The 11,093-nt window shown below is 34.2% G+C and overlaps 1 protein-coding gene across 3 annotated transcripts; it reads right to left on the reverse strand.

Annotated features, from left to right (window-relative positions):
- Positions 1-908: 908 nt before the first annotated feature.
- On the reverse strand, positions 909-10,046 carry LOC130970344 (uncharacterized). Of its 3 annotated transcripts, none has more exons than XM_057896403.1 (9): positions 9,972-10,046; positions 9,634-9,770; positions 9,131-9,343; positions 8,836-9,038; positions 8,298-8,745; positions 7,859-8,218; positions 7,600-7,778; positions 4,539-7,517; positions 909-3,614 (listed from the first exon to the last, which is right to left on the reverse strand). In XM_057896403.1, the coding sequence occupies exons 3-9, from the start codon at positions 9,330-9,332 to the stop codon at positions 1,005-1,007; spliced, it is 6,981 nt and encodes a 2,326-aa protein (XP_057752386.1). In that variant the 5' UTR covers positions 9,333-9,343; positions 9,634-9,770; positions 9,972-10,046; the 3' UTR covers positions 909-1,004. The 3 variants fall into 3 exon arrangements, with proteins under 3 accessions (XP_057752386.1, XP_057752387.1, XP_057752388.1); XM_057896404.1 differs by having other exon boundaries at positions 9,131-9,346; XM_057896405.1 differs by having other exon boundaries at positions 9,634-9,727; positions 9,972-10,040.
- Between the last annotated feature and the right edge of the window lie 1,047 nt (positions 10,047-11,093).

Here is an 11,093-nt window from a genome sequence, read left to right on the forward strand (position 1 = left end):
TGCCACAATTTTCTGGAATAAAACGGTGTTTTCTGGTTTGTTAAAATGGCGGTTCAAACTGTCGTTATTTCCAAAGTGAAAATGACATTTTTAGTTGGTTAAAATGACGTTTATGAATTGCAATTTTTATCCTAACAAAATGACATTTTTGTTAGTTAAAATGGCATTTGAAATCGTTATTTTTATCGAATTAAAATGATATTTTTTATTGATTAAAATGGTATTTTAAACCGACATTTTTATTTTAATAGTGACATTTTTATAAGTTAAAACGATATTTGAAACCATTATTTTACCGGATTAAAATGACATTTTATATTATTTTAAATGACAGTTACAAACCGTATTTTTTATTGGATAAAAATAATATTTTTTTATTGTTTATAAAAACAGTGTTTGCTTTTATCATATTAAACAAATACATTTTTGATTTATTTTTTTTAATTTTAAGAATAAAAAGTATATTTTAATTTATTGATTAATATCTCAGTATTAGTTTATACTTTATACAGTAGTAGTCTTCAGCAAACCGTAAAATGCATAAACTTCAATAGTAATTTTGGGGTATACACAAATACTGATCCATTATTTAGTTTTATATGTTGTTACATCAATAAAAAGTTTATCATTCTCAAACTTTTTTAATGATATCACAAGAAATATTACATATATTACATCATGAAAATACACGTGCATTCCTATATATATACTATCTGTATTCTTTTAATTATTATTTTAGGTAATTACTATGATGTCTAAAAATAATATTTAACTTTAAAAAGAATAAAAAAATAATATTTATTTTTAAAATATAAAATAAATTATTTTTAAATATTTAAAATTTATAAAAAAAAAAGTTAAACAAAAATTTGACGCTAAATAATAGCACCTATCATAGAATTCACCGTTATTTTAAACTGCCGCAGTAAATTTTTCATAGTTTTACAATGCATGCAACGACAACTACAACAACAACCGCAATTCAAAACCATGATTACGTGTGTTTATCTTGACCTAATGATTTCACCTTTCATGGCAAGTGTTAAGGCACTTAGGTTTCCCTCATTCTCCACATGAACACCAGGCATAACCACTGCTCTACTCCCAACAAACCCATCTTCACCAATCTTAATTTCTCCGAACTTTACTATTCCACCTTCATCACCTTCATATATGTGTCCAAATAGCAATGCTTCTCTTCCCACACAACCCCCTCCCTCAATCTTTACCATTTCAGGGTTCAACAAAGATCCCATGCTACTATCTATATAAACACCATCATCCATTATGTCAATGCTTGCACCCATCATCTTCATCCAAACCATAAATAAAAATGAACCACTTGTCATGTCCATGAAATAATCTCCAATCAATGTTCTTATGGCTTGCCATGTGCTATCCATGATGATCCTTATGCTCCATAGAGGCATTGTTTCACCAACTTTCCTTCTTCCAACAAGAATCCATTTGGCTATAACACAAGCCAATGCAGCCATAACACCTGAGAGAATCCAAAATATTGGAAGCATCCAATGCAGTGGGAATCCATTGGCATTCTTTATGTATACAATACAACACAAGGGAGCATAAATAGATAAACCAATCACAGCATGAGGTAAAACTGTTTGAAGAAATGGTTGAATGAAGAGTGCTGAGAAAGTTTGATACCAAGTTCTTGCCAATGTTACTTTTTGTGGCTGCTTTTTAGGCAATGATGCTGCCGCCGCCGCCGCCGCCGCCATTGGACAACATGATAAGTCAACCTTAACCGCGGATTGCTCAATAAGGTTCCTCCAAGATTCTGGGAGCGGTCGCTTGTTGCGAACATACTGGCAAATCTCATAGATCAATGAACGACCATGATCCATTGAAGCACTTTGAGAGTTAGAAGTAGCAGGAATAACATCTAACTCATGGCTTTTGAGATAAGGATTGAACTCACACATGTCTGATTCTTCCTTAGAAAGATTCTCAGTGATATTGATCTCTCCAACATCAATGTAAGGGAAGTCATTTTCGTCCCATGGTCTTGTGCAATCCAAAGCAACGTCACGTGTGGCTTCATCATCCGGCACCGGTCGAACTTGGATTTGGAAAACATAATGAACTCCACCTGGTGAACTCACGCGGTTCTTGAAATCATCCGCAAGGAAAAGAAGAGGGCGTTTATCATTTTCATCCCTTGGAATAGCACCTGTTTCTGGTGGAAGAATCCCAATTGGCTTAACCATACCTGTGTTCTCACCAATGCTTTTGTCATAGGGTCTCAACTTGAACTTCACGTACATTTCTTGTCCATCATTGAAGCGCAAGAGCCTGCAAATGTTGGAGTAGTAATGCAATTCAGCATATGAGTTAGCATTTCTAAGAGAATTCCACACTGCTTCACGAAGATGTGGGAATTTCTTGACTAGTTCCTCTCTTGCAGCAAGTCCACACACAAACCAACTTGCAAAATCAGCCAAAGTTCTTGCATAAAATGCCTTGCCTGTCTTCAATGTAAGATCAAAGAGAGCATTGTTAGAACCAGGTTCATCAGAGAGTATCTTCAGAGATGCACCACGTGCATCAATTCTTGCATCATCATCAGCACTCAAGCTATTGCTATGTCGGATCAAGATAGGGTAGCTCTTTCCAGGGTGGAAAATCTTGTGCATTGGAATTCCATCAATTTTGTCATACATTTTTAGGTACCCTTTTCCACTAACTCCAATTCTGTGGAAATATCTTGCCTTAGCATTCATGGTTGTGGTGGCTAAATTTGCAGACAAGTTACTTACTACTTTCTTGTAAGCCATGTCCATCTCTTCTATTCGTTCATCTAAACCACTTGTGGGTTTTTTGGTAATAACCCTTGTTTGAGATCCAATGTACATGCTACCTTCATGGAGTATGGAATTCATTGGAGCAATTGAAAGTGCTCCTAGAATGACATTCTTTTCAACATGAGAACCAGGGAGAATAATGCTTTGACTTCCAACAACTGAGTTATCTTGAACCTCTATTTTTCCACAAGTGTATCCATTTGAGTAATGGAAACCGGTGATTATTCTGCTAAAATCACCAAGATGAACACCATTACCAATTGCCATGAGCTCTGGGTTTGAAACTGGGTTGATGGCTCTTATAGAACAATGCTTGCCAATTTTTGCACCTAAGAGGCGCAAATATACACAAAAAGCTTCTGTTCCTGTGAGGAGTTTTGCAAATCTAAGGTGGCAGGAAAGACTCAATTGATTTCGAAGCCATGTTTTAAAGTGGTTTTGCTTTTGACCATGAAGAAGACGAATGAAGATGCATGTGAGAAAGCTGAGAATGAGACCATGAAGCAAGTAAGCACATGCCAGTGAAATGGTGAATACAATGGCACTTGATGGGAATTCAGAAAGCATGGTGGCATAAGCAATAATAGTGAAAGGAATCCAGTGGAAAGCCCCACTTATGCACATGAATGAAAAGTGTTGGAATGATGTTGGTTTTTGGAAGAGCCTTGTGTAGAGAAAGTATGTAATGGCTGCAGCAAGAGAGCTTACAAAGCCAACGACATAGATCCCCATCAATTGGTAGATAGCACTAGGTTCATTTTTGTCTGTGGTAATTAGCATTGTTGCACTCTGAGGGAAAAAAAAAAAAAAAGAAATAAAAAGGTTGAGTTATTGCTCCAAACTTATATAATTTTTAAAAGAAAAACTATATCACAATAAATTTTATATTTTATAATATAATAATAATAGTATAATAAAAATTAATTCTGATAATCTATTATATATATATTAAAATATTCTCTTAACTCTTAAGTAGAATTTTTTGATAAAAAGAATCTATTTTTTATTTGATTTTGGTAGGTGAGTTAGATTTAAATTTAAACAAAATGTTCATATACATTAAGTAATAAACTTATTAGTATTTAAACAAAGTTTGACTCATATAAATTCTACTTTATTAAAAATATTTTTTTGTTGAATAAAATTTTACAATTATTTATATAACTTAAAAAAATTAAAATTATAAAAATTAAAATAAATCCAAGTATTTTGTAACAATTTCTCTTAACATAGTTGAATATCAATTAATTTCATAATTTATAATTTTATTTTGAAAATTAAAAAATCTATAAAAAAAACATATAATATATAAATTATTTGATCTATATCATAAAAAATATATAAAAGTAGAATAATATTTTAATAAATAGTACTAATGACAAAGAAATAATAAAATAATTTTTTCTTAGAAAATAATTTATCAATAATATTAAATTTATTAATTAGGAGATAATATTAATAGAGATTATTATTTAAATTTATTATTAATATTAATTAGAAAATAATACTAGTAAAAGTTATTGAAAAAAAGGAGACAATAAAAAAATTAAATTAAAAAATTTATAAAAATTAAAACTTAAAAAAAAAAGGCTTGCGTGATAATAGAATAATATATAATAAGATGTTAATCTCTATTCGTGAAAAACATATGTATTATAAATTAGATAGACAAATGTAGCATAGATATACTAGATGATAATTTCAGAAACTAACCTCTTCAACATTATTAAGCTTTGTAGGCTTGAGCACATGCTGTCCTTTTTCAACCTTTTGCAAGGGTTGTACCTCAGCACCATCTTTAATAACACTACCTTTTTGAATAACAGCATAAGGTCCAACTGAAGAACTTTTTCCAATCCTAATTGGATTGAAACTCAAGATCCTGTTCTTTACCTCATGGCTTTGAATCAAAACCCCTTCAGCAATGACAGCTTCATCTCCAATTGAGACCAAAGACGGGTCTGTGATGTCAACTGTATCAAGCAAAACTGAGGATCCAATTCTTGCACCAAGCATCTCAAACCAATACTTAAGGAATGTTGTTCCTCTGAGGTGTACTGCTAGGACTCTAGAAGCAATTTCTTGAGTTTTATAGTGTGTCCACCACTTGATAAAATCCATTGAATAGATGGAGATTTCAGGAACAAGGGCATAGTTTGGCCTCAAGAAAGAATTCCCAAAAATTGAAATGCAAATGCTACTAGAAACAATGCATAGGATCCAAGAAAGGGGTGCCAAAGTCAAAGAAATTAAGTAGTTTGACCATGAAATTCCTTCCACTAATGCACTGATACTTTGATTGAAACTTAGAAAAGCAGTGATGGATATGTAAGCAGGAAAAACCAGCATGAGAGTAATATAAAAAAGTGCTAGGAGTTGAAGTAAACGAATACCCCATTGGCGAGTCTTGGACACATCCATAACCACTTCAGCAATCTCTATATCTTCTTCTGAAGCATTGGATGGATTGCTAACAAGTTGTGGCTTAGACTTGAGTAGAAGATTTTCTGAGAAGTTAGCCAACTCTTGAATGCAAGAAGTAGTGAAGACATCAATAGCTGCAACCGGAACTCCCAAAAAATCTGAGAGTTTCTGTGTTGCTTTGACAACACCAATTGAGTCAACACCATAAGATGTTATGTTATCTGTGACTGATATGTCACTTTCTGGGATTCCTGCCTGCTCAGAAATAAGCTTTTTCAAGAACTCCACAATTTCCTTGTTGCTGATTCTTTGGCTAGTTCCAAGATTGTTTTTTGCTACATTGGACCTTGGTGTTCTTCCATCTTTACAAGTTCCAGTAGTAAATGACCTTACCAATTTTTTCTTTGTCAAGAGAGGTTGTGGCACCAAGTTCAGTGTTTCATCTGCAAACTGTTTGAGACATTCAAACCTCTTGATTTTTCCTGATGTTGTTTTGCTGATGGTTCTTGGCTTGATCAACTTGACAGAAGCAACACTAACTCCATGTTCTTCTATCACACGAGTTTGAATATGCTCAATCATATCCTTGCTAACTGATTTACCATCCCTTACTTCTGCAATTACAACGAGGCCAACTTGATCAGACCCGTCAGGCAAGGCAATACCTTTTGCTGATAGAATCTCCTCAGGGACACCAATGACAGCGCAACACCCGGGACGAAGATATTCGGATGAATTCTCAACTGTCTTTTCAACATCTGATGAGTATATATTTCTCCCAGCTGCAATGATCAGATCCTTGATTCTTCCTGTGATGAATAGCTTCCTATCTATTATCCTTCCCAAGTCACCAGTTCTTGTGAAGTTTCTTCCAGGATGGTTTGGAAGCTCATTCCTGAAAGTTTTTTGGCTCAGTTCATCCTTTCCCCAATACCCAATTCCTGAACTTTGACTACTTATCCAAATCTCTCCTTCTTTTCCATCTTCTTGAAGCTCTTCGCCACTCTCAGGATCAACAATTCTGATGTCAACATCAGCATCTCCTGGCTGGACATATCCACAGCAGATTCTTCCTTGCCAATCAACAAGAATAGGATTACCTTGTCCAAATGCGCAGCTGACGAAAACGCAGTTTTCGGCCAAGCCATATCCTGGAGCTAGCACCTTTTGGGATAAGCCAATAGGACCAGTTAGCTCAAGAAATCTTTTTAAAGTCTTCTGCCTCACTGGTTCAGCAGCAATCATAAGAAAAATCATGGAGGAAAGGTCTAAATGTTGAAGATTATCTGTGTTAGACTCTAACCTTCGGATCACCAGCTCAAAAGCAAAGTTAGGGGCAGCACTATGAGTTGCTTGGTACTTACTCATAGTTTCAAGCCACAACAATGGCTTCTTGATGAATGTGATTGGTGAAAACAACACGGCCGATCCACCACTAACAAGAGCTGTAAAAAGTCCTCCAATGAGCCCCATGTCATGGTACTGAGGAAGCCAGCTTATTAGCATGGTCCTCGAGGTGCTCTTGTATCTTCCTCTCATCAACTTCACATTGTGAATTAGGCCTCCATGAGTAATCATCACTCCTTTAGCATCCCCAGTTGAACCTGACGTAAACTGCAAGAAACAAATATCACCAGCTTGAGCCTCACATTGATCATCTACATATTCAGAAGCCAGACTTTTTGACTTGTCGATCCAAGAATCAGTGTGCATCCATGGAAGATTTGGCCATCTAGCTGAAGACTTGCCATCTTTTCCGGATAATGAGATTAGACCTTTAACAAATCCGGCCCGCACGGCTGAGTGATAACCTTTTGTTGATAGAATTGCCACTATGCCACATGACTTTGCAATGTTGTCAATTTTCACAAGTGCTTGTCCACTTTTTTGCATGGGGTCTGGAGGAAGAACAGGAACTGGTATAACCTTAGCCCTTATGCATCCGAAGAAGGCATCGACGAAATCCAGACCGGGGACATAGACTAGGAGAACCTTGTCACCGGGCTTGATGATTGGCTTTCGGCATGTTAAGAGATTCTGAGCAATACAAGAAGCATTAGAATTTTGTTCTCCATAGCTCCTTTTGCATACAACTTCTCCTTCTTCATTTATCCAAGAATAAAGAGTTCTGTTTTGAGTGATTGGATGAGCTCCCCAGTGCTTCAAATAGCTGTTCAAAGAGGGCAAATTGGGAAATTGCACCCCAGGCAATTCACCAAGTTCTCTAGGCTCTTTTTTCTGGAACTCAGTTTGTAGTGGAAACAAACTCTGCAGATAACATGCTTCTAGTAAGTGCAACTCAATTTTGGGACTATTTAAAAACTAAAATATATAAATATTAAATAATTACCTTAGTGTAAGGGAACATTGGCAAATCACTGCTAGTTGCAAAGTTCTTACACATGAGAGCCATGGCATAAGATGAATTTCTCTCTGTGAGCTCGAAAGCCATAAGGCCGCCGACATAATAAGTATTCCTTGAACCTTGAAGTTCTGACTCCAGCTTTTCATAGAAACCAGATTTCATATCTGCATTTCAAACTCTAGAGTTTATAATTCTCAACTAAAAATGAAAATAAATTATGGGCATTAAGTAGTTCCGAAAATACCTTGGCTGTTAACATGAGGAAAATACTTGAAGCGACGTTGAAGGATGAATTTGTCAATTTTTCCCCCCATGGATTCAACCGCTTTAATCGCAAGCTCGATGACAGTTGGTCCCTTAATATCAGAAGAGTTGCCATAAGACCAGAACAAGAATATGTCACTGTCATCATAAAACTTCTGCATTGCAACAGGATTTCCAATGGTGTTGGGATCTTCCATGTATTCACCAAAGTAAAAGAACCCAATTGGAAGATGTTCAAATCCTTTAATCTTAAACACTGTGGTGTAGTAATCAAATGTCTCTACTTTGCTGAACAAGTCCTTTTCAAGTTCAGTTGCATCCATGACTTCTTCTTCAGAATCTGCAACAAGAATCAATCAGAAAACAACAACAATATGTACTATACAAAGAAATGAACATATATATGTATATACACTAACCTGTGAAAGCTGAAGGCACTGATCCATAAGTTCTTCCATATCTTAATGGAAAATTACCAGAGATTATGATCTTATCAAACTCCATGGTTTTTTCATTTTCATTTAATCTCTTGACAGTTACTTTGACACTTTCAGAGCTACGTCTGATGGCCAACACTTGAGTGTTACAATGAAGTTTTATGGGAAGTGATTCAGCAATCTTCTTCCATAGACTTGTATATCCACCTTTGAAGCGTCGAATTTTTCCGGCCATTGATGTTCTAGTAAATTCATGAATGTATGCATAAGGCAAGTCTTGAACAAATCCAAATCCTGAGGCAGTGTAACCATAAGCCACAGATTTAGGAACAGATTTGAGTCCATGACTCTCAAGATAATCTGTAGTTAAGTCTGAAGCAACTTGGCTAACAGCATGGATCCCAAAATGCTTAGAGTTCTTCACCTTTTCCTGTCATTCCAGTCATATAAGCAGAATCAACATAATAAGGAAATTTAATTTCATTATGTAAATGAAAGACTAAATACTATATATACTTACCTGAATATCCAGAGTAAGTGTCATAACAGATACATAATCATCAGCAACATTAACATCTTGGAACTTTCCAGAGAAAGGGTCAATGAGAGCAAGCTTGTGTGAGTCCATTTCTTCTAGTTCGGATCCTGTCTCTTTCGCGAGATGAAAGATGACTGGAGCACTATTTGCAGCAAGAACTTGCCCACCCAGATCATAAATTTTCCCTGCATATATATATAGTAATCCAAAACAAAAATCATTCATATATATATTCAATTGGATCAGCAGCTAGAGAGTGGTAGTAAGATATAAGTACCTTCAATTTCTACTGATTCACACATGCCAGCAACTGTGTGATGTTTCTCCAAAACTGTGACATTATTATAACCAAGTCTAGAGAGTGCATATGCAGCTGATAAACCACTTGGACCAGCACCAACTATTCCAATTCTGGTGCTTAATGGTAATGAAGGATGCAACTTGGAGAATTGGTCATCTATTGGTATTTTAAGATCCATGCCTGCAATCTCTGCTACAATCCAATCATTTTTTACAACTAGTTAGTTAGTTAGTTAGTTGAATTCTGTTAGGTTGTTATTTTGACAGCTGGAGTTAGTTACTTAGCTGGCTGTGTATATAAGTAATGTAAAGGGAATTTTATTTATGTGATTCAATTTAATTTTCTCACTTCTCACTCCCAATAACAACAAAGAAAGATACCTTATTAAGAAACTACAAAAACAGGATGCCAAGAGGTTCAAAAAGTGTTACAAATTTATATTTGGTCATTTGATATCATCAAACAAATGAGAACATTACCATAGAGATAAGAAGAACGGTGCAGTGTATTATATAATGAATGTAATTTGATGAGGAGTTGTTGTCAACGTTGGATCGTTAATTGGATCATTTGCTGCAGTAATTGCAATGACATTATTATTCTCAGCATAACAAACCTGTGAAGTTGAAGTGAAGAGCAACACATGAGGTAAAGTTCCCCACGCATGTTTATTTTGTTGGAAAATATTATCATATTGAAAAGAAAAAACATGTTGATATGTCACCGGCATAAGAACATGCATGAATGAAGAAGAAAAATAAAATGTGTATGTATAAACAGAAGAGAGAAGCAAATATAAGACTAGTTTGGTTATTACCGCAGTGATGTAATTGATAAAGCATATAGTAGATTATTTTGCCAAATGGCATGTGAGATTGAAGAGGATGTGTAGTAATGATTAATGAATTAAGCTGCTGACTCATCTATCTTAATTTATAGAGAACGTTTTAGTTAGGACTAAGCTTATAGTAAGCAATCACATCACTGTCATTTAATATTGCTTAAAAATATTTGTAACGATGTGTATATTCTAGTCCTAAAGTATAGCTAAAATTTATAGAGAATTTGAGTATATTTCCACTTGGTGAATAATCCCGGCCTCGATGAGTACAAGAATTACATTGTATTAATGTCCAAAACCTACAACATAGGATTATGAAATATTCCCATGGAATAAACCGTCTTATATATAATTATCTCAATTGCAATCTTTATCTTTGATAAAATAAATTTTCAAATATTAGTTTTATTGGACAAAATGGCCTAAATGACCAAAATGATAGATTAATTATTAACTCATTTGATCAAATGGAACTAATATTTGAAAATTTATTTTGTCCAAAACAAAGATTAGAATCTATTTTAGTAAAATCAGAATCTTTTGAGTGTCAAAATACTATTTATTCTACAAAAAGAAAATAGAACTTTTTTTCCTTTTAGTAACAAAACTTATTGTTTTTTAATATTACAAAAACAAGATTTTAATATAAAAAAGAAAAATGTACCACGTATGTTATTTCCCTTGATCTTTACATTTACTATTTCATTAAAGGCGTTAATTACATGAGAGGTGAATAAAAAACAAGTTATACGGTGAATGGTTTTTCAAGATTCTATTGTATCTCCATGGATTTAACTATACGGTAGTTTCAATGCTCATGATAAGTTCATACATTTTTCATTTTATTAAAGGTATTGGATTCTGTAATGATTACTCAAAAACAAACAAAATAAATGTCCAGTACTGAATTGAATAAGTTAACTGAAAAAAATATATAATTTATTGAGTATTAGCAAAGGGTACCATGCTTATAAAAGATGATTTTCTGCAAAACATTGATAAATTAACTTATATTAATGTTAGCTGGTGAAAGAAAAAAAAATGGAAAATTGACGATTTGCGATTAATAATTAGTAGTTAATTATATGTTGGTTTATT

This window comes from Arachis stenosperma, chromosome 3 (assembly GCF_014773155.1).
Source record: "Arachis stenosperma cultivar V10309 chromosome 3, arast.V10309.gnm1.PFL2, whole genome shotgun sequence".
Classification (NCBI taxonomy): Eukaryota; Viridiplantae; Streptophyta; class Magnoliopsida; order Fabales; family Fabaceae; genus Arachis; species Arachis stenosperma.